Genomic DNA, 23,242 nt, shown 5'->3' with positions numbered 1-23,242 from the left:
TGTAGTCTCCCCCTCTAATGGACTTCTTCGTTTGGAATGTTAGAGGTGCGGCGAGCAAGGCTACCCGCATTCATGTCAATGATCTCATTAAACAGTTTAACCCTTCCTGCTTTATCCTTCTAGAGACCAAGGTCAGTGGAGCCAAAGCAAATGAGGTGGTTAGAAAGTTTAAGAATTGGAATTGCGTCAGGTCGGAGGCTACTGGCCGGGCATGGGGGATTTGGCTCTTTTGGAAGCCAGGTCAAGTCAATATTGATATTGTTACTATGGACAGTCAATTCATCCATAGTAAGGTGTGTTACCCGGGTAATAAACCTTTCTTTATTACCTTCGTCTATGCTGATCCTGTTTTGACTAACCGAAGAAGGCTGTGGGAGATCCTTCATTCTTTTAGCTCTAACATGGTGGAGGCGTGGTTGGTTGCCGGGGATTTTAATGACATTGCCCTCTTGAGTGATCAGAGAGGAGGGGGTAATCATTATGTGAACCGGTGTCTTAATCATAAGCAAAGTATGGATATGTGCGGGCTTTCGGACCTGGGTGCTGCTGGCCACAAATTTACCTGGAAAAGGAATAGTGTGTTTGTTAGGTTGGATAAGGTGTACGCTAATGTTGCAGCGATTTATAGGTTTCCTGAGGTCAAGGTGCTTAATCTCCCTTTCCGTCACTCTGACCATTGCCCTATCCTCATTAATTTGGTCAAAGGGAATCGGCTGAAAGGTAATAGACCTTTTAGGTATCTGGTGGCTTGGGAGTCTCACCCCGAGTTTAAAGATTTCGTTAAAAGCAATTGGCATCCCCACTCTGATGTTCTCCTCGCTACTGAGGAATTCAGGAGGAATGTGGCTGTTTGGAATAAAAATATCTTCGGTCATATTATCAGGAGGAAGAACAAACTCTTGAGGAGAATGGAAGGTGTTCAGCGTTGCTTGGAGGTTCGTTTCGATCATAGCCTTAATGGTCACCTTAGAGCTCTTCAGAACGAGTTGGAAGCTGTGCTTAGACAGGAAGAGCTTCTGTGGTTCCAGAAATCTAGGAAGGCTTGGATTCAAGACGGGGACCGGAATACCAGGTTTTTCCACCTCTCAACGATCATTAGGAGACAGCGAAATAGGATCGAGGCTATTAAAGACGCCAGTGGTGAGTGGATTTTTAAGGAGGAGGACATTCGGCGCCTTGCCCTTGATTTCTATAAGGACCTGTTCAGAGAGGAAGCTGTGGACCTAGAGAGTGCCCACTCTGGCATTTCCTTTCCTCGTTTGGGGGAGGATGCTATTAATGATGCTTTCCATCCTATTGAGCTTAAAGAGATTGATCTGGCCTTCTCCAGCATCGGTTCCACTAAGGCTCCTAGTATTGATGGTATCCCCGCTAGTTTTTATCATAAACACTGGGACACTGTGAAAGAGGGTATATACAGCTTTGTGTTAGGTGTCTTTGGTGGTTCGAACGATATCAGTTTGGTTAATAAAACCCTCCTTGTCTTGATTCCTAAGGTTGCCAAGCCTCATTCCTTTCTCCAGATGAGACCCATCAGTCTTTGTAATGTCTTGTATAAAGCTATTACTAAGATTGTGGCTAATAGAATCCGGAAGATCCTTCCGGATATTATCAGCCAAAATCAAGGGAGCTTTGTTCCTGGTAGACAATTGATGGATAATGTTGTTATTGCCCAGGGGGTTGTCCATTCTATGAAGATTAAGAAAGGCAAGAAAGGGATCGTGGCTCTCAAGCTGGATCTAGAGAAAGCCTATGATAGGTTGAACTGGAGCTTTCTTCTGGATAGTTTAGCCAAAGCTGGTATCCCGGAGAACTGGAAGAATTTGATTGGAAAGTGTATCTCATCTCCTGTTTTCCAGGTTATGATCAATGGGGATATGTCGGATGAGTTCTCTCCATCTAGGGGGATTCGTCAAGGGGATCATATGAGCCCCTTCCTTTTTATTATTGCCATGGAAAGATTGTCTCACCTGATCCAAGAGGCGGTGAGCAAAGGGACTCTCCACCCTGTTTCCATCAACAGACATTGCCCCCCTGTTACCCATTTACTCTTTGCTGATGATGTCATGCTTTTTGTGGAGGGTAATGAGGAACAAATTAAGGCTGTGATGGATATCCTCGACTGCTTTTGTGAGGCTTCTGGCCAGAAGATTAACATCCATAAATCCCGTATGCTATGCTCCAAGAATATGGATAATAGCTTGTGTAGAAGACTGAGTGAGATGTCTGGCATTCCCCTGACTCAATCGTTTGGGAAATACCTTGGGGTCCCTCTTCATAGTGACAGGGTGTCCAAAGCCTCTTTTAAAGACATTTTGGACAAATCTAACGGTTTGTGTGCTAGCTGGAAAGCTAATTCTCTTTCCCTTGCAGGTCGTCTTACTTTAATCCAGTCTATCAACTGCGCTGCTCCAAATCACATCATGCAAGCTTGTAAGCTCCCTGAGCCGGTCCTCAACGACCTTGATAAAATTAATCGGCGTTTTCTGTGGGGAGAGTCTAGGGATGGGAGGAAGATTCACCTGGTCCCTTGGAAGGAAGCCTGCCAGCCTAAGAGCAGGGGGGGTCTTGGTATAAGGCAAACTAAGGACAATAATAAAGTCCTGTTAATGAAGCTTCTTTGGAGAATGTGGCAATCCCCCTCCTCCCTTTGGGTTCATCTTCTGTGCGGCAAGTATAGGAAAGATAGAATCTTTGGTGGCCCGAAAGAGAGGGTTGTCAGCTGTTCCTTCCTCTGGAAAGGGCTTAGTGTTGTTTTTGCTGAGTTCTGTACGGGGATTGGCTTGGAGGTGGGTAATGGGAGATCCATTAGTTTCTGGTATGACACCTGGATTGGTGACAAACCGTTGATTGAGGTGTGCATCGCCCCTCCGCCGAATGATCTCCTCTCCTGGAAAATTGCTGATGTGGTGGACTCGGAGGGAGACTGGATCTGGTCTAAGTTCGACTCCTTCCTTAGCCTGGAGACCCTCCTTAATATTAGAGGTGTGAAGATTAGTAATCAGGAGGAGGATAAGGACAGACACTGCTGGACCTTGACTAATAATGGTTCTTATTCTTGTAAATCGGCCTATGAAGCTTTTACCCCTAATAGGGCTGATCCTCCCTTGGGAATTTGGAAGTCCATTTGGGCCCTAAAAGTCCCTTACCGCATTAGGAGTTTCCTATGGCTGGGAGTCAAAGACAGGCTCCTCACGAATGCAGATAGACACAGAAGGCACTTGGCTGTATCTGGTGCCTGTAGCAGATGCAGCGGCCATGTGGAAACCTTGTGCCATGCTTTGAGGGATTGCCCGAATAGTAGAAAGGTTTGGGAAGGGGTCCTTCCTCACCACATCCTTCCTTCCTTTATGGGTTTCTCTGATATTGACTGGTTCTCTGAAGGCGTTAATGGGAATTTGTTGGCCAGTATGGAGCACGGGGCTATTCTCTTCGCTATTATTTGTCACCAAATGTGGAAATGGAGGAATGAAGAGTTATTTGCTGAGAAGACTGTCTTTATTCCTGACCTGCGATTTTACTTCTCGAAAAAACTCTCTGTTGTTACAAGGAGTTTTGAAGGAGAGCCCCTGGTTCGCCCTTCCCCGGTTAAAGAGGTCCAGTTAGTTGGTTGGAGTAAGCCCAGAGAAGGGGTTGTCAAGTTGAATACGGATGGCTCCTGCCTTAGTAATGGCAGAATTGCTGCTGGTGGAGTTCTTCGGGATGCTGGTGGCGCCTGGCTGGCTGGGTTTACCCATAACTTGGGTACGGGCTCCTCCTTTTCTACGGAGCTCTGGGGGATCTTGTCAGGCATTAAACTCGCCATTCGCATGGGTGTTAAAAGGCTTTCGGTGGAGTCTGACAATTTGGAGGCTATCAACAGGATTTCGGATAGCCAGGCTGTTTGTCTTAAGAGTCAGAATCTCATTAAAACCATCTTGAGGCTTCGTCCTGCCTTCGATTCTCTTGCCTTCTCCCATATTTATAGGGAGCAAAACCGCGTGGCGGATCGCTTGGCAGCTGCTGGGCATGGGAGGATGTTAGGTGTTTCTACCCTTTCCGTTCCTCCTTCTTTTCTGTTACCTTCTCTTCTTGAGGATAGGATTGGGGTCAGTCTTCCTAGACTGATCCCGGGTTAGGTTTTTGTTTGTTTGTTTTTTTTCTTTTCCCTTCTTACCAAAAAAAAAAAAAAGATAAAAGTAAGAAATGATAGTTTATTAAAGTATATATGGTTTAATAAAAAAAATAAAACTAAAGTATGAATCCATATTTAAAAATTAGGAATTGCATCCATATTATGAATTATTTCTCAAATTTATCCAATTTATCAATGTTAGGGATAAAATTCCACCATTTTAGACGTTAGAGGTAAAATTACTTCTGACCGAAAACGTTATTTTTGCACTTTAACCCTTAATTAAAATAAAAAGTTAAGAGTTTGTATTCATATGAAGATTTGTATTTAATTTCATAAGCTTTAAATTATATATAAATTTGTGTTTGTATGTAATTTGTATTTTTAATTTAAATTAGACTTATTTTTATTTAATTTCATAGGCTTTTATCGAGCCAAGATTTTATCATCCCGGGCTTTTATTTGATATTCAATTTAGTTTTATCTTTAATAATATATTTATTTATTATTGATATTATTAAATTTATTAGAACCATTATTATTATTATTATAAGTTCATTAATGTCCAATATTATCATGAAAATTATTTTAAAGTCTAATATCATCATCATTGTTAAGTTCGGTTAAGTTCGGTAGCATTCAGTTAAGTTCAGTAGCATTCAGTTAAGTTCAGTATTCAGTTAAATTCAGTTCAGTATTCAGCAGTATTCAGTTCAGTTCAGTTCAGTTCAATTCAAATCAGTTCAGTTCAGTTCAGTTCAATTCAGTTCAGTTCAGTTTTTTTCAGCGATAAAGAACAGAGCCTTATTAGCATTTTAACAAAATTTTGTGTAACTGTGTTAGTGATACATTAAATATCTTAGACGTAATTGATGTTCGAAAGGTCTGTTGTAATAGTTAAATAACAATCAAACAAGTATTTTCAAATTTTCGGTAACATAGTGTTAAAATTGATTTTACCTGAAAACATTATAATTAAATTTAGACAATTTATATTTAAGACTAAATTTGCACTTCAAATATTGGATCAAATTTGACCCTTATCCCGATGTATTTAGTAAGAGCCAAAAGTTAATAACCAATTGTTCAAATGAAATAATAATGGGCTAAAGATCAAATTTAAACCTAACTTTTTAAGGAATTGAAATAATGTAAATTTAACTCTAATATTTTTAAAGAAGATCAATTTTAGCCTTATGTTATCGGAAATTAGAAAAAACTAGTTTAACCGATATTTAACTGTCACTTCAGACTTTTCAAATATCAATTATGTCTAAAATATTTATTGTATTACTAACACAATTACAAATATTCTCTTAAAATGCTAAAAAAAACTAAATCAGATATATATAAGTTAATCACAATTTTTCTTTTGTCAAACCATCTAAAATATTTGATAAAGATCAAATTTAACCCAATATTTTAAGTGAAATACAGATTTAGCCTAAACAATTCAGACCTTCTAAAATAACGCGGGGTTAAAATTGATTTGTTATTAAAAAATGCGGTGAACGTGGATCGAACACATGACCTTCAGATCTTCAGTCTGACGCTCTCCCAACTGAGCTATCCCCGCAATGTAGACTGCAAATTTTATTAATTTATTTATATTAGTTACAATTCCTTGGTTTTTAAGTACCTTCGTCTTTATTCACTTTGTTTGTATTGTAACATGTGAATATGTAACACTGATCAGAACTCACTCAGATTTCAGTTTACAAGTCAATCACATGCATCTCAGTTTCAATCGATTAAAATCCAATCATTGACCCCCGAAATTTATGCTACAACGCCCCCATTTATTTGTCGGAAAATATAATGTAAGAAATTTTTGTGTTAAAAAATAAAACAGGTTTCGGTATTTGGTTATAAGTTATAACACTAAAAAACGAGAAGAAATTGGATGGGTGACCATTATGTTTAAAAGGATTGACTGAACGTAGGGCTGTAAATAAGCCGAGCCGCTCATGAGCGGCTCGGTGATCGACTCAATAAACACTCGGCTCGATTTGTAAACGAACCGTTCGTGAACACGATTTACTGGCTTGGTTCGTAAACGAGCCAAACTTGAGCATGCCAAAACTCCGCTCGAAAGCTCGCGAGCAGGTTTGATTAGAACATTTATGAACAAATTTTAGTTTTGTAGAAAGCTATATAGTTTTGTGTTAGTTCACAAATATCTAAACTTAATATCATTTCATTTGCTATTAGATGAGTTCGTTCATAAACATAATAAATGAGTAATATACGAACTATTTGTAAGCATCTTGTTTATTTATTCACGAACTTTGCTTGTGAGTTTGTTTATGTACACAATTAAAGAGTTATTTGTGAGCAAACTTCACAAATATAATTAACAATTTACCCACAAACAATTCATGGTTAGATAATTTTCTTAATGAACCAAGTTCAAAAGAGGATTTTGGGCTCGAAACAAGCTCGAAGCTCGTTGAGCAAGCCAAAGCTCGGTTCGGGCTCGGTTCGTTAATTTTATAGCAAGCTCGGCTCGGGCTTGAGCTCGTTAATTTTATAGCGAGCCGAGCTTGAACAGGCCAAAGCTCGGCTCAACTCGGCTCGATTACAGCCCTAACTGAACGATGTAGAGTTCCAAAAGTTTAAGAAAATGTTTTATACTTTTTACTTTCTTCTTATATTTTCTTTTAGACTTATTTTGTTAAACAATCAAACACCGGAAAATCAGACAAATATTTTCCTGCATAATAGTTTTCGACAAACAAACATGGCCTTAATTGGCAAAACACATTTAAACCTTTAATATTTTGTTTAGCCTTTAATCTTTTAGGGATGATGTACAAAAAATACTCCTAATGTTAAGAGTTGATAGCAATTTTCTCTTTAATGTCTAAAATAATGCAATTTTACTTCTAACGTTGGCAACTAAGAACAACTTTTGTTGGTGACCATACTTACAGTCATTTATTTATCAGAAAATATTGTGTAAAGAATATTTTTGTGTTGGAAAATAAAATAATTTTCGGTGTTTAGCTATAACACCAAAAAAGAAAAGAAGTGATGGGTGATGACGATTTTTAAAAGGGTAAATGAATGAAGTAGAGTTCTAAAAGTTTAGGAAAATGTTTCTATTTTCAAAGAGAAGCATTTTTCTCAGTTTCTCCATAAATTTTCTGGTTGACAAATCTAAATTTTTTTATTGATTTATTTTCCTAAGCAAACAAACACTGAAAAATCAGAAAAATATTTTTCTGCACAATATTTTTTGGCAAACAAAGGGACCTTAATTGGCAAAACATATATAAACTTATAATATTTTGTTTAGCCTTTAATTTTTTTAGGGATAATGTGCAAAAATACTCCTAATATTAATAGATGAGAGCAATTTTACCCTTAACGTTTACAATAATTCAATTTTACTCCTAATATTGACAATCAAGAGCAATTTTACTCGTAACATTGACAAATTGTGTCAATTTTAGACATCAATGAATAAGACACAGATGTTTTGTTCATGTATTCTGCATCAGTTGCATATTAGTTGGTTCTAAATTTGTTTAATATTTTTTTAATTTCATAATAGAATTGGAAATTCATATTTTTAAATTCGATAAAATATTTGAATTTTTTTTATCCAACTTATATCCAACTTGAGTTATTTAATTTTTTTTTCTACATACTTTGGAGCCCTTCCGAGCATTTCGTTCTGGCTCCGCCACTGCTAATTTCCATAGTAGAAATGCTAGCAATTTTAGACCTGCTAAATGAAATTTGAATTATACATATATAATTGATTGAACCGTCCAGACTTAATATATCAAAATAATAATTGATTAATGAAATAAGGTGCAAAAATATCTCTAACGTTTATATCCAGAAGCAATTTTATCATTAAAGTTTACAGGAGCAATTTTATTCGTAACGTCGAAAATAGTGCAATTTTGCCTCTAATATTGGCAGTCAATAGCAATTTTACCCCTAACGTTGACAAATTGGGTCAATTTGAGAAATATTCATCAAACTATTTCTTGATCATGAATCTTTGACATTTACAGTTAAATGTGCGTCATTTTATCACTCATTAGTAATCGATCACAAACATATGATTAGATATGAAAAAAAAATTATAATTTTTTTTAAGCATACTGTTTTTTGTGCAGGTTGGATAAAAAAAATTTAAATATTTCGCTGAATTTATAAATATTAATTCCCAATTCTATTATTAAATCATGAAAAATATGAAATCTTTCTAACAGAACCAACATATATGCATTTGATGCAATATAAAGAACAACATATCTGTCTTTTATAATAGTATTTGAAATTGACTCAATTTGCTAATATTAGAGGTAAAATTGCTCTTCGCTATCAACGTTCGGATAAAATTATACAATTTTAAATGTTAAAAATAAAATTGTTTCTGACTGTAAACATTAGGATATTTTTACATCTTATTCTCGATTAATATGTTAATATATTCACTTAAAATTTAATCAATAAAAATCGAATTAATTAGTTGTTGTTTATGGGTTTTTGTCTACTAGATTTTGAGGTGTAAAAGACTAAAAGTCCACTAGATTCTTCACACGTCTTAAAAAGTTTACTACATGTCTTATGTCATCAATAACTTTTTATTTTTTATTTTTTTTTAGGTTTAATCTGATTTCTCGATTCATCGGACAGCATTTAGATGAATTTTCTATCAATTGAAACTTTTTTTTTTTTCATATATTAGGATTCGAACTTAAGATCTAACTTAGACGATTTATATCATCAATAATTTAATATCACAATTATATCTCGATTAATAAAATAAATATAAGTGCAGATTCAAACCGACAGATAAAATAGTACAAATTTATCCTTTTCAATTAAGATCAATCTTATTCATATTTATCAAGAATTTGAAAGGACTGGTTTAAATGTCACATGAAACATTCAAAACTTTAATTATGTCGAAGATATTTTTAGTGTATTACTAATAGAGTTACAAAAAATATCTGTTAAAATGCTAACAATTAAATCTTCTAACTATAGGTTAATCACAATTTTTTTTAGTCAAAGTAATGTTTACTGTGTTACTAATATAGTTACACATAACCAACAAAAACTATAAAATTGTTTTAGTTTATCGACAAACTTGTTTAGAAGATTCGATATTATAGTTAAATAACTGTCAAACCAATTCGTTCAAATTTTAAAAAAAAAAAAAAAAAAAAAAACTATAGGTAAAATTGAGTTTACTTGGAAAAGTTAGAAATAAAATTTATACCATTTCATATATCAAGGTCAAACGTGGGCTTAAAAAAATGACAGTCAAATTTATCCATCATATAGTATAGTTTGGGCTTAAAACATCTATTGCCTCTTGTAATTAGCCTAAAACTTCAGATGTTCTTTAAACTTTTAAAAGTTCCAAATGATCTCTATTTTTGTCAATTGAATTCAATAACCCTTTATTCCTTAATAAAATTTGTTGGATACAGAAAATAGGAGACACGTTCTACCAAATGTAAAAGTGCTCGACACGTCTTAAAAAGAACATACTAAATAGACGATAATTAGGAACTTTTAAAAGTTTATGGGGCAATTGAAGTTTTGAGGTTATTGACTTTAATGAAACCAGAATAAGAGGTTATTGAATATAATTGGCCTATTGTTCCCCAACCCCCTTTAACTTGTCCAAATTGATCATTTTAGCCTCTCAACTCATCGAATATCCTATTTACCCCCTTAACTCCATAAAAGTGGTATTTCTCACCCCCCTCAACTTGTCCATTTACCCCCAACTCCTAGAATGTCCTATTTATCTCATTAACTCCATGAAAGTGGTATTTATCACCCCTTACAATTCGTTATTGAGGCCTAAATTGATACATTTTTTAAACGTTAAACCTGTATTGGTACTATTTTTTTTACGTGCTAAATTGATACTTTCCCAAAAATCATAGGTCTATTTTGGTACCTTATCCCTACATATAATGTCTTTAATTTGTTTATGTTAATGTTCTTGTTATTTGTATCTTTTATTCATTCTTTCTCTTATCAACTTTTTTTGCTAGTTAAATTTTGATTATCTAATTATTGTAATAAAATATTATTGTAATAAATACATGAAAGATCAATATAATTATCAAATTCAAACAAAATAAAAAGTTGATATTAAAAAAATATATTTTCAAACTCATTTGAATATGTCTTATTAATTTTGCACTTATGGAGTTAAGAAGGTAAATATGATCATAAGGGGTGAAAAATACCACTTTTATGGAGTTAATGGGGTAAATAGGACATTCGATGAGTTGGCGAGGGGTAAAATGACCAATTTGGAAAAGTTGAGGGGTGAGAAATACCATTTTTACAAAGTTAAGGGGGTAAATAGGACATTCGAAGAGTTGGAGGGGTAAAATGACCAATTTGGACAAGTTAAAAGGACTGGAGGGGCATTAAGCCAATATAATTAGATAAAAATAGAAGGTCATTTGAAACTTTTGAAACTTTGGTGGGTAGTTGAAATTGTAAACTAAGTGTAAGGGCAACATATATATTCAGTTTATGACTTAATATATCATCCGTCCCTAAACTTGTTCAAAAAGCTTTGATTGACTCCCTGAAATTTCAAATTGTATCAATAGTTTTCCAACGTGCTTCAAATGTCCCGGTAGCCCCTAACTTGTTTAAATATAGTCATGTGATCACTCTGTTACAAAAAGTAAATTGCATGTAGAAGATGTATAACGGAGACCTTAGAATGTTTCTTACTGGCTCAACAGTAAAACTTGGTCTCTTTAATATTAAAACTCTATACCTCGACTTTGGTTGTTTAACTTTTCCAAGTCGCATGCTACACATTTTTCGCATTCAGCTTACTTTTTTTTGTTTGCAACTGAGTGATTACTTAGACTACATTTTAAACAAGTTTATGAAGCTATCAGAATATTTTAAGCAAGTTCATATGACCAGGGACCTATGTTGAACGGACACACGTACATGGAAACAGACATGTACACGGAAACAGATACTAGAAACGTTATTTCTAATACATAACCTTCATAAAATATCTTATAACAAATAGACACGGACACAGATATGAGACGCAGAAAGGCTACTAACTAGAAGTGCTCGTGCATACAGGCAAAGATGGATCTAGAGGGTTTGAATACTCACTTATCGTGGAAAAACATCGAAAAAGTTTTAATTTTTGTATGTAAAAACACTAAAATAGTGTATTGTCACAAAACCCAATGGAGAGCGCCAGCTAATGCGCCAATCTCTGTTTTTTGTTTAGTTAAAAAAAGCCAATGCCATGCCCATCTTTCTCCCTACTAGCTCTGCTACCAAAAAATAAAATAACCAGAGATAGATAAAAATTCCAAGAACAAGAAATGGGGACCCATTCACTCACTCTCTCTTTCTTTATAATGCATGCTTAAAGTCTCTCTCTTTTTCAATTTCCACTGAAACCAAACACTCCACAGAGAAAAAAAGAAAGAAAATGAGAAATTGCAAGTATCTTCATCTTCTTCCTCTAGTTTTCTTCTTCTTTCTTGCTAGTAATGGCGTTAATGGCGACAACCCTTATAGATTCTTCAACTGGAAAGTCACTTATGGTGACATTTACCCTCTGGGTGTTAAGCAACAGGTACTGGGTTAAGTTTATAATGTGGAAAGGAATGAACTTTGTTTGTGTTTTCAATTTGGGGTTTTGACTGTTTTTTTGGGGGTTTTTTTATGGTGTTGCAGGGGATTTTGATTAATGGGCAGTTTCCAGGGCCTCATATTGATGCAATCACAAATGATAATCTGATTATCAATGTTTTCAACTATCTGAGGGAGCCATTTCTCATTTCTTGGTAATTAATAGGAATTTCTTAGTTCATTAATGGAAGAAATTTGGGGGTTTTAGTTTTGGGTGTTACATTGTTATGCTTTTACTGTTGTGGATTGCTAAAAATGATCTGGGTTTGAACAATGTACTAGATCTAGGGGCTGTAAATGAGCCGAACCGTCCATGAGCGCGGCTCGGCATTCTGCTCGATAAAAACTGGACCATGTTTTATAAATGAATCGAGCTTCGGCATGGTGAAACTCGGCTCGAAAGCTCTGTTATTCGTTCATGAACAAGCTCGATTGCAATGTTCATGAACACGAGTAACACACTCGTAGCCAAGTTTGGTTCAATTATTTTTTTAATAATAGTATTTTTTTTATAAATGGGAAATATAAGACAACATAATTTTACGTAAATTTTAGTTTTTTAGCTTAAATTTGTGTTAAAGAAATTTCAAATGAACATAATTAATGAGCTCATCGCAAGCAAAGCTCGTGAACAAATAAACGAGCAGCTCATGAACATGATTTTAAGCTCGGGTTTAAGCTCGTCAATTTTCTATTAAGCCGAGCATGAGCAGGTCAAAGCTCGGTTCAGCGAAATATGATTTTTTTTTTTGTGGCTTAGGATGTGTCACATGGCACATATGTAGTTATCACATTTTTACCACGAGCATCTCATGAACATGATTTTAAGCTCGGGCTTGAGTTCGTAAATTTTCTATTAAGCTAAACATGAGCAGATCAAAGCTCGGGTTGGCGACTCGATTACTGTTTACTAAGCGCTTGGTTGGATAAAAATACGCCTTTTATTTGGGGAGGGGGCTTAGGATGTGTCACATGGCACATATGTAGTTATCACGTTTCTGCAACGAGCAGCTCATGAACATGATTATAAGCTCGGGCTTGAGCTTGTCAATTTTCTATTTAGCCGAGCATGAGCATGTCAAAACTCAGCTCGGCGGCTCAATTACTGTTTACCAAGCGCTTGGTTGGATAAAAATGCGATTTTTTTTAGCGGGCTTAGGATGTGTCACATGGCACATATGTAGTTAGCACATTTCTGCAACGAGCAGCTCATGAACATGATTTTAAGCTCGAGCTTGAGCTCGTCAATTTTCTATTAAGCCGAGTATAGATAGGTCAAAGCTCAGCTTAGCGGCTCGATTAGAGCCCTACTAAGCGCTTCGTTAGATAAAAATATGGTATATTTTTTTGGCTTAGGATGTGTCACATGGCACATAGGTAGTTATGACATTTCTGCCACGAGTAGCTCATGAACATGATTTTAAGCTTGGACTTGAGCTCGTCAATTTTCTATTAAGACGAGCATGAACAGGTTCATGCTCGGCTCGGCGGCTCGATTACAGTTTACCAAGCGCTTCGTTGAATAAAAACATGATTTTTTTTTTTGTGGCTTAGGATGTGTTACATGGCATGTATGTAGTTATTATGCTTAGGGCAAATTATTAGAAGCACCCGGTTCTCCATGTCAAATGGGGGACCTCCCATACATATTTTGACATATATGACATGAACCCACACATATTATAAGAGGTCCTACTATTTTAATTATTACGTGGGGTCACAATACACATGTTCAAATGTGAATTGCGGATCTTCCGAATGACCCACCAGGAATTTTCACATGCACCTTAATGAGGAAGTGAATTTGCTCATTCACCGTTAGATATAGGCTTATTAAATCTAAGCCTCACGATGCTTTGAATCTCTACCTTAGAATTCTAATAAGCCTAGATCTAACGGTGAATGAGCAATGCATGTGAAAATTCCGGAAGACCCAGTACTTAATATAAGAATTTGTTGCTTAGATGGTATTACATTTCAATGAATTTTTCTACATAAATTGACCGAAATAATGAAAAGTTTAGTGATTTATGCAAATAAAGTTATACCTTTAGTTAGTTACCGTTGAATGTGCAACAGAACCACTATTTCAACCACTTTTCTTGGTAGTCCTTATAATTGTTATTCCTACTCATGTCAATTCAGAATCTTAGTTTCCAGGCTTAATAACTTGTCTAAAATTGACCGTCTTGTGAACTTTCACAGTATCTTATTAGTCTCTTAAACTTGCTTAAAGTATAATGATTAAGTTCCTGAATCTATAAAAACACGATAAAAATATACAAAATAGAAAATTCATTTGTTTTAAAGACTTAGAATCACGAATTAGGCCTTTATTTTTTAAGTTTTTTTTTTTTTTTTTCAGAATTAGACAAATTGCAATGTATATCAATTTAAACAAGTTCATAGAACAAATAGGCCACTGTACTCAAGTTCAGGGAGCCAATAGGTCACTGTAAGCAAGTTTAGAGGGCTAATAGGTCACTTTAAACAAATTCAGATGACCGATAGATAATTTTAAGCAAGTTGAGAGGGTTAACCAGACACTATGTAAATTATCCAGGAGACCAGTCAAACTTTTTAGACAAGTTTTTATTAAGCCTAGTTTTTAGGGTTAATTTCAAACAAAACCTTATGGTTTCATATTTTTTGCAGATTGGTACCTGTGTTTGTCAAAATTTTCATTTTTCCAAATTTGACCGATAACGATCTCAAAATGAAAATTTTGAAAAATAAAAAATATACTAATCAACTTTAATTCTTGAAAATTTACATTTTGAATTCGTTATCAGTCAAATTTAGAAAAATAAAAATTTTACCAATACCGACAAAAAAAATCTGAAAACACATGGAATCATTACTGCATGCATGTTTAAATCTCAGTTTGATTAACTTATACTTGTATCAACCATTAAAAAAAAACTTATAATTGTATGAGGACCCATTCATGTGCTACCTTGGAATATGCTATTAAATATTCCAGCTATGCAAGTTGTAATTGATTTCACTACCCACATGCTACACATCTTGAGACCTATATTTATGTTTCTGATATTTATTGTCAGTAATCTTGTGATAATGTTTTTTAAATTAAATAAATTATTGTTGCTGCTGACATAAAAACAGAAATTGTCTAGCATCTAGATCTGGGAAAATGAGGACAAATTGTTCTGTTTGTCTCACTCTTTCTCTGCACAGATTAATCAGTTTTTACCAAATTTGACTGAGTTTTGATATTAATGTCAATGAAGCATATGATTTCCCTCCTATAATTTTACTGAAAGCTCCAAACTTTGTTAACTTAAACTATGGGTAAATTACACCCATGACCACTCAACGTTTGAAATTCAATTCTTAAAGGTATTGCCCACTGAACTTTACATTTTTTAACACCGATAGCCATTCAATGCCTCAAAACGACAGTGGATGATCTCAAAATAAAAAATTCGAAGAGTTAATGATATTCTAAGGAACTTTAATCCTTGAAAATTTTCGTTTTGAGGTCATTTATACGTTGTTTGGTTAGGAGAGAGAGTGAATTTTTAGAAAGAGAAAGCTCCAAAAAAGTTGATTTTGGAAAATAATAAATGTGGTTTCATGGTAAATGTGGTTGTGAACAACTTTAATTCTTGAATATTTTCATTTTGAGGTCGTTAACAGTTATTTTAAGAGTTAGTTAAAGTTGAGTGGCCACTGGTGTTAAAAAGTGTAAAGTTCAGTGACCATAGTGTTAAGAATTGAAGTTCAGTGACCACAATATTAAATGGGTAAAGTTCAGTGGCCATGGGTGTAATTTACCCCTTGAACTATTGGGTAAATTGCAACAACGGTCATTAAAGTTTGAGATCTATTTCAGGGGGACGGTAGTGTTCACGTGGATCCTAAATGACTAAAGGAATTTGATCATTCACCGTTAGATCTAGGCTTATTAAATATAAGTCTTAGAATGTTTTGAATCTCCACCATAGGATTCTAATAAGTCTAGATCTAACAGTAACTGATCAAATTTATTTGGTCATTCACGGTCCATGTGAACACAACTGTCCGTATATAGAGATCATTAAATTTCATTTTCTTTCGATAAAATCATGGGACTTCACATTTGATTTCAATAGGTGTCATTCCGACCAATTTGTGTACAAAAAAGCTCATTGGAATGTTAACGTGGCACATAAGTAGGTCTGTAAATGAGCCGAGTCGCTTGGCATGATAAAATCTCAACCGTGTTCGGTTCGATTTATAAGTGAGTCGAGCTTGAGCATCGCGAAACTCGACTCGAAAGCTTGATTATAGGTTCACGAACAAGCTCGATTATAATGTTCATGAACACGCTCCTGAACAAGCTTAGTTCAATTATTTTTTTTTTTTTAATAATAGTATTTATATAAAGGGGAAATGTAAAACAACATAGTTTTGTGTAAACTTTAGTGTTTTGTAGGTTTCAAAACTACGTAGTTTTTTATCAAAGAAATTTCAAATGGACATAATTAATGAATTGTTCATGAACATAATTAATGAGCTACTCGCTAGCAAAGCTCGTGAAGATGCTCGCGAGAAGCTCACGTATATGATGTTGAGCTCGAGGTCGAGCTCGTCAATCCTTTAATGAACCAAGCATGAGCTAAAGATCGACTCGATTACACCACGTGGACACGTAAGCATAAATTTGTTCAAAACATCACATCATTTTCCAACACTACGACCTAGTTGGCATATAGTCAACTGTCTTTTGTACCATATCAATATTCCGGTGAGCTTTTATACACAAATTAGCTAGAACTTGACCTTTGTGGACCCCAAACTTCCGTGACCATCCGTGCAACATAAACAGATCGAGTAATTACATCTTTGAGATTATGTCTACAATAAAAAAAAGCGGCCCTATCCACTATATGTCCTTGCTAAGCGAGGGTCTGGGGAAGGGTCTGGGGAAGGGTCCTACCATAAGGGTATATTGGATGCAAGCCTTCCCCTGCCAATTTTTTTGGCAAGAGGCCACTCCTAAGACTTGAACCCGTGACCTCTCGATCACACGACAACGATGTTTACCTTACTCACCGCCCTCACATTATGTCTATAATAAGGTTCTTAAATTCATTATGGAATTTAGACTCATAATAGCTAATGATTTTCCAACAGGAATGGCATACAACAGAGAAGAAATTCATGGCAGGATGGAGTTTATGGTACAACATGCCCCATCATGCCAGGAAAAAACTTCACTTATATCCTCCAAGTTAAGGACCAGATTGGTAGCTTTTTTTACTTCCCATCTCTTTGGATGCACAAGGCTGCTGGAGGGTTCGGCGGTATCAGAATCTGGAACCGTCCTCGGATTCCGATTCCTTTCCCTCCTCCGGTTGGAGATTTTATCGTACTAGCCGGAGATTGGTACAAGAGAGATCACTATGTAAGCAAAATTTTCAAATTCTTATTCTGCATTTCCAATTCGTATGTAATGGTTTGTTTAGTTCGGTTGTTGTTGTTTACTGTTTGCTAGTTTAAACAGTTTTTCTCAATCTTTACCGAACATTTTAAATCTACTGTTTGGAGTAAACAATAAAAAAGAGCTATAAAAAGGAGAACTGAACGGGCACTAAATTTGTTTTTCCCTGATTTTAGCAATTGAGACGACTCTTGGATGCCGGTCGTGATCTTCCCTTCCCCGATGGTCTTCTTATCAATGGTCGTGGATGGAACGGAAACACTTTTACAGTTGATCAAGGTATGCATCAATGAGTACAATTAGGGGTTATAATTAAAAATATAAAAACTTTGGACTAAAGAGGAAAAATTCCGAATCTTCCCTTAACTCCTAGCTAGAGCTGTAAATGAGCTGAGCCGCTCAAGAGCGGCTCGGTGTTCAGCTTGATAAAATCTCAACCATGTTCGGCTGGATTTATAAACGAGCTGAGCTTGAGCACGGTAAAACTCAGCTCGAAAGCTAACGAGCAGGTTCAGTTATAGGTTTATGAACAAGATCATGAACAAACTCGATTATAATGTTCATGAACAAGCTCGATTATAATATTCATGAACACGCTCGTGAGCAAGCTTGGTTTGATTATTTTTTTAAGGGTAAAGTTCAAATAAAACCCCTGTGGTTTCACTAATTTTCAGATAAAGGACTGGTTTACTTTTTGTCAAAACGAGGACTGAGGTTTTCAAATTTATCAAAATAAGGACTTTTTCGATTGATACTATTAAAATCACTCTTGACGACTTCAAAAATGACATATTTTAAAAACTACTAATATTCTAAGCAACTTTAATTCTTCAACTTTTTTATTTCGAGATTATTTAGATGATATTAGGTAAAGAGAGGGAAAGTTAATGTTTAGAGAGAGAAAGTTCTAAAAAATATGATTTTCTAAAATCGAAAATGTAGTTCCATAGAAAATATGGCATTGAATAACTTTAATTCTTAAAAAATTTCATTTTCAGGTCGTTAAAGATAGTTTTAATAGCATTATTAAAAGTGTGAAACCTCAATCCTCGTTTTGATAAAAAGTAAACCATAATCCTTTATCTGAAAATTAGTGAAACCACAGGGGTTTTATTTGAACTTTACCCTTTTTTTAATTATAGTATTTCTATAAAGAGGATATGTAAAACAATATAGTTTTGTAGGTTTCAAATCTATGTAGTTTCATCTATGTAGTTTCGTGTTAAAGAAATTTCAAATAAACATAATTAATAAGTCGTTTGCGAGCGAAGTTCATGAACATTATTAACTAGTTGCTCTCGAGCAAAGCTTGTGAACAAGCTCACGAGCAAGATGTTGAGCTCAAGCTCGAGCTCGTCAATTTTCTAAAGAGCCGAGCATGACCAGGCCAAAGCTCGGCTCAGTTACAGCCCTACTCCTAGCTCAGTGTGTTGGTGGGGCGAAAGCTGCTGCTTTGCCGGCACTTTGAGCTAGCTCGGAGTGCTGGTCCATCAGTATTGCTGAAATTGTCGTTTCTTCATCCGCTTTTTTTTCCATGTTGAGTTTCTTCTCGTCCGCGTGTATTTCCCGAACTTCATTGGTGTTTTTTAGTAACGAAATTCAAACTACATTCTGAATATCTACTTGCAGGCAGGACATATAGGTTCAGGATATCGAATGTCGGTCTTTCGACATCGATCAACTTCCGAATCCAAGGCCATATGATGAAAGTAGTAGAGGTAGAAGGATCTCACACACTTCAAAACACATATGCTGCCCTTGATGTTCATCTCGGACAGTCCTATTCTGTCTTGGTCACGGCTGATCAACCCGCCCGAGACTACTACATTGTAGTATCCACACGCTTCACCACTCGGGTACTCACAACAACTTCAATTCTTCACTATAGCAACTCGCGCAATGGACTTTCTGGTCCAATCCCGGGTGGTCCTACTACACAGATCAATTGGTCTATCAATCAGGCTAGATCAATACGGTATGTTCGCCATTTGTTTGTACATTTCTTTGCTGGGTAAATTACACCAATGGTACCTGAACTTTACCCTAATTCAAACTTTGGTACCTAGATTACATTGTCTAAAAAATATACCTGAAGTAACGATGATCGGACAATTTAGTGTATTTTACCGGTTAATGACCGGTCAACACGAGTTTCATATGTTAATTACATCAATGGTACCTGAACTTTACCTTAATTCACATTTTGGTACCTGAATTTTATTTTATCCTAAAAACATAACTCAAGTAAAGGTGACTGAAAAATTTAGTTCATTTGATCGGTTAGTGACCGGATAACGTGAGTTTGACCATTTTAAACTAGACTCACTATACACTCAATGAACATAAAATTATAATATTGTCATTTAATATATACATATATATATATAGATAGAGAGAGAGAGACAGCTAAATAGTAGTATTGTAATTTTATGTTAATTGAGTGTGTGATGGGTCTCAATTTTTAATTTAAAATAGTCAAACTCGCATGGACCGATCACTAATCGGTCAAATGTACTAAAATATTGGGTCATCTTTACTTGATGTGTATTTTTGGAGAAAATGAAATTTAGGTACCAAAGTGTGAATTAGGGTAAAGTTCAGGTACCATCAGTGTAATTTACTTGTCAAACTCATATTGACTGACCACTGACCGGTAAAGTATACTAAATTGTCCGGTCATCGTCACTTCAGGTATATTTGCTCGACATTCATGGTTTATCTATCTAACGTGTCTTTTATATCAGTTGGAATTTGACAGCGAGCGGGCCAAGGCCAAATCCACAAGGCTCGTACCACTATGGAATGATCAAGACCACCCGGACAATCATGCTAGGAAACTCGGCTCCTCTTATAAATGGAAAGCAGAGGTTTGCTGTCAACGGTGTCTCGTATGTTCCTCCGGACACGCCCTTAAAACTCGCCGATTACTTCAAGATTCCTGGAGTTTTTAACCTCGGAAGTATGCCTAGTACTCCGAGTTGGGGGAATGCGTACCTCCAGACCTCGGTGATGGGTGCTAACTTCCACGAATTCATCGAGATTATTTTCCAAAACTGGGAGGACACAGTTCAGTCATGGCACATTGATGGTCATTCTTTCTTTGTTGTTGGGTAAGCTAGCTGCATATGTTGAGTGGATTTGTAGCGGTATTCGGTATCCGAATATTCTCGGTACCGGCAAATGTTAAAAACTTACTGGCAATTTGTGATGTGAGCAGAATGGATGGAGGGCAGTGGACACAGGCGAGCAGGGCGGAGTATAATCTGAGAGACGCGGTGGCTCGTTGCACAACTCAGGTATATATATATACACACACACGAGTTAAACTGACAAATTTTGCGATGTTGAGGGGTAAAAACACGAGTTTTCTGGAGACGAACTTAACATTGTAGATAGATAGACAGATAGATCGTATTTTTGTTGAGGCGTTTGATATAGTCAAATAAAACGAAGATTACTAAGTGTTGCATTTGTGTTTCGGGGGTCACTATAGTCAATTTTGTGTCAATAAAATCACTAAAGATTAATTCCGGTGTCAATAAAATCACTATGGGCAAGTTTGAGGAAAAAGCCAACCGGAAAGTTGTCATGGCAAGTCAACCCAAATTCCTACTTGTCAACTCATCGCCACATAAGATTCTTCATCAATATTTTTGCCATGTATATGCAATGTGACCACGTGGTAAAAATTGTGATGAAGAATCTTATGTGGCAATGAGTTAACAAGTAGGACTTTGGATTGACATGCCATGTCAGCTTTCTGGTTGGCTTTTTTTTTCTTGAACCCGTCACAGACTTTCTTGACATGGGAATTAAACTTTACAGAAGCATTGACAACGATGATTACTCAAGTATTGCATTTATGTGTCGGTAGTCAATTTGTGTCAATAAAATCACAAAAGATTAATTTCAACATAAATAAAGTCACTACGGCCAGTTCGTTCGAGAAAAAAGCCAGAAAGCTAACATGACAAGTCAATCCAAATTCCTACTTGCCAGCTCATTGCCACATAAGATTCTTCATCAATATATCTACCACTTGTCCGTTACATGGACACGTGGCAAACATGTCGCTGACACGTGTCAGATAATGTCTTGAAGAATCTTATGTGACGATCAAGCTGACAGGTAGGTCTTTATTTGATTGGTCATATCAATTTTCTGATTGACTTTTTTTCTTAAACTAGCCACGGTGACTTTCCTGATACCCGAATTAAAGATTAATTTCAATATCAATAAAGTCACTACGGCCGGTTTGAGAAAAAATCTAACCAGAGAGCTGACATGACAAGTCAACCCAAATTCCTACTTGCCAACTCATCGCCACGTAAGATTCTTCATCTATATTTTCGCCATGTATATGCTACATAACCACATGGTCAATACGTGGCATTGTAATGAAGAATCTTATATGGCGATACGTTAACAAGTAGGACTTTGGATTGACTGGTCACATCAGTTTTCCGATTGACTTTTTTTCTTAAACTAGCCATAGTAATTTTCTTGATACCGGAATTAAACTTTAGTGATTTTACCGATACAAAATTGACTTTAGTAACCATCACCAAATGCAATACTTCAATGAAAATCGTTGCATTTTCCGTGTTTGATATTGGCATAATATTCATATAGCTCCCTAAACTAAAGCTTCAAATTCAATTAGGACCTCAAACTATCAAAATCATCAATCAGACCCCTGAACTAACCAAAAATCATCAATTGAGTCCCTATTCTAAACAAAAGCCATTAATTGAGGTCTCATCGAAAATCATTCGGTTGAACAGTTTCAGACTCTTTTTCCCAAACTAATTTTGAACCAACACATATTGTTACAGTGTATATCAAATAGTTACAGTTTTTTATTTTAGGATAGAATGGGGACCAGATGTAATGCCTTTGATATTTGTATACTTCAGTGACAGTCGATGCATTTGATCCGTGTTTGATAAGTGATATCGAAAATGCAGGTGTACCCGAAGTCATGGACAGCGGTATACATGGCGTTAGACAACGTAGGAATGTGGAACATACGGTCCGAAAACTGGGCGAGGCAATATTTGGGGCAACAGTTTTATCTAAGAGTATATACATCTTCAAATTCATGGAGAGATGAATATCCCATACCAAGAAATGCTATTCTTTGCGGTAGAGCAAGAGGTCGACACACTAGGCCTTTTTAAAACTAGTTTTGTCATCCGATTACTCGGTTCGAGATTGTTCACGTGCTCTTTGTTCGTAGGTTTTTTTGTCACGAGAGGGTGACATTGCCTAATTCATATAAATATTGTTGCGGGAAGTTTGTTCGAATGAAATAAAACTTTGAGCTTTTGAGTTTTTCTTTAGTTACTTCGGACCCGTTTGCTATTAGCTGTTTGCTAGGGAGTAGATATTAGTTGATTTTTGCAGCTGTTTCAAAATTTTACGCAACACTCTCTATTGTTTAGAATTAAAAAAAAACAAAATAGAGTTCCGGAAAATGGAAACAAACGGACATTTCATAAGCTTCTAGTCTTCTTTTATTATTATTATTAGTTAGGCCGGATTGATTAGCTCGAGTATTTGACACTGTTTTCGATTGATACTCTATTGAACCATTTTAGTATAGTACTAGTCAATATGGGTGAACACCGGTTAGTTCGGTTACCGAATCGAACCAAACTGAACCAAATAAGTGTTACAATCTAATAGAAAAAGTTGTAGAGAAGAATGAGGAAAAACCATAAAACTGGGTCAAAATTCTTCTATAATGCATCTCCCTTCCCTTTAGTAGGCAAATTGCATTTATGATCCTTGAATTTTATAATTACTTTTATTAGGATCTTTGAACTTCAAAATTGGACATTATGGTTTGTGAATCTTGCACTTTACTAATATAATGGCTTATTTTATCGTTGACTAAAACCCTGTTTGATAACCTCAAAAACCACTTATTTTAATAGTTTTAAGCACTTATTTACATTAAGTGTGTTTGATAACTATAATTATTCAAACACTTAAAATGTTCAGGTAAG

The 23,242-nt window shown here is 35.6% G+C and overlaps 1 protein-coding gene and 1 non-coding gene across 2 annotated transcripts; one reads left to right on the top strand and one right to left on the bottom strand.

The window, feature by feature from the left end:
- Nucleotides 1-5,617: 5,617 nt before the first annotated feature.
- Nucleotides 5,618-5,690, bottom strand: TRNAF-GAA (transfer RNA phenylalanine (anticodon GAA)). Its single transcript has one exon. It is a non-coding gene; the product is annotated as a tRNA-Phe (tRNA).
- Nucleotides 5,691-11,362: 5,672 nt separating this feature from the next.
- On the top strand, nucleotides 11,363-22,573 carry LOC136234105 (L-ascorbate oxidase homolog). Its single transcript, XM_066023872.1, has 8 exons — nucleotides 11,363-11,729; nucleotides 11,831-11,940; nucleotides 16,925-17,195; nucleotides 17,408-17,510; nucleotides 18,861-19,206; nucleotides 19,976-20,341; nucleotides 20,449-20,527; nucleotides 22,199-22,573. The coding sequence occupies exons 1-8, from the start codon at nucleotides 11,583-11,585 to the stop codon at nucleotides 22,409-22,411; spliced, it is 1,635 nt and encodes a 544-aa protein (XP_065879944.1). The 5' UTR covers nucleotides 11,363-11,582; the 3' UTR covers nucleotides 22,412-22,573.
- The last annotated feature ends 669 nt before the right edge of the window (nucleotides 22,574-23,242 follow it).

The sequence above is a fragment of the Euphorbia lathyris genome, chromosome 6 (genome assembly GCF_963576675.1).
Source record: "Euphorbia lathyris chromosome 6, ddEupLath1.1, whole genome shotgun sequence".
NCBI lineage: Eukaryota > Viridiplantae > Streptophyta > Magnoliopsida > Malpighiales > Euphorbiaceae > Euphorbia > Euphorbia lathyris.
This window is presented reverse-complemented; position numbering and strand designations above follow the sequence as displayed.

Coding starts and splice junctions, on each gene's coding strand:
- LOC136234105 (XM_066023872.1), top strand. CDS start 11,583: ATGAGAAATTGCAAGTATCTTCATCTTCTTCCTCTAGTTTTCTTCTTC. Junction 11,730..11,830: donor CTCTGGGTGTTAAGCAACAG/GTACTGGGTTAA, acceptor ATGGTGTTGCAG/GGGATTTTGATTAATGGGCA. Junction 17,196..17,407: donor GGTACAAGAGAGATCACTAT/GTAAGCAAAATT, acceptor CCCTGATTTTAG/CAATTGAGACGACTCTTGGA.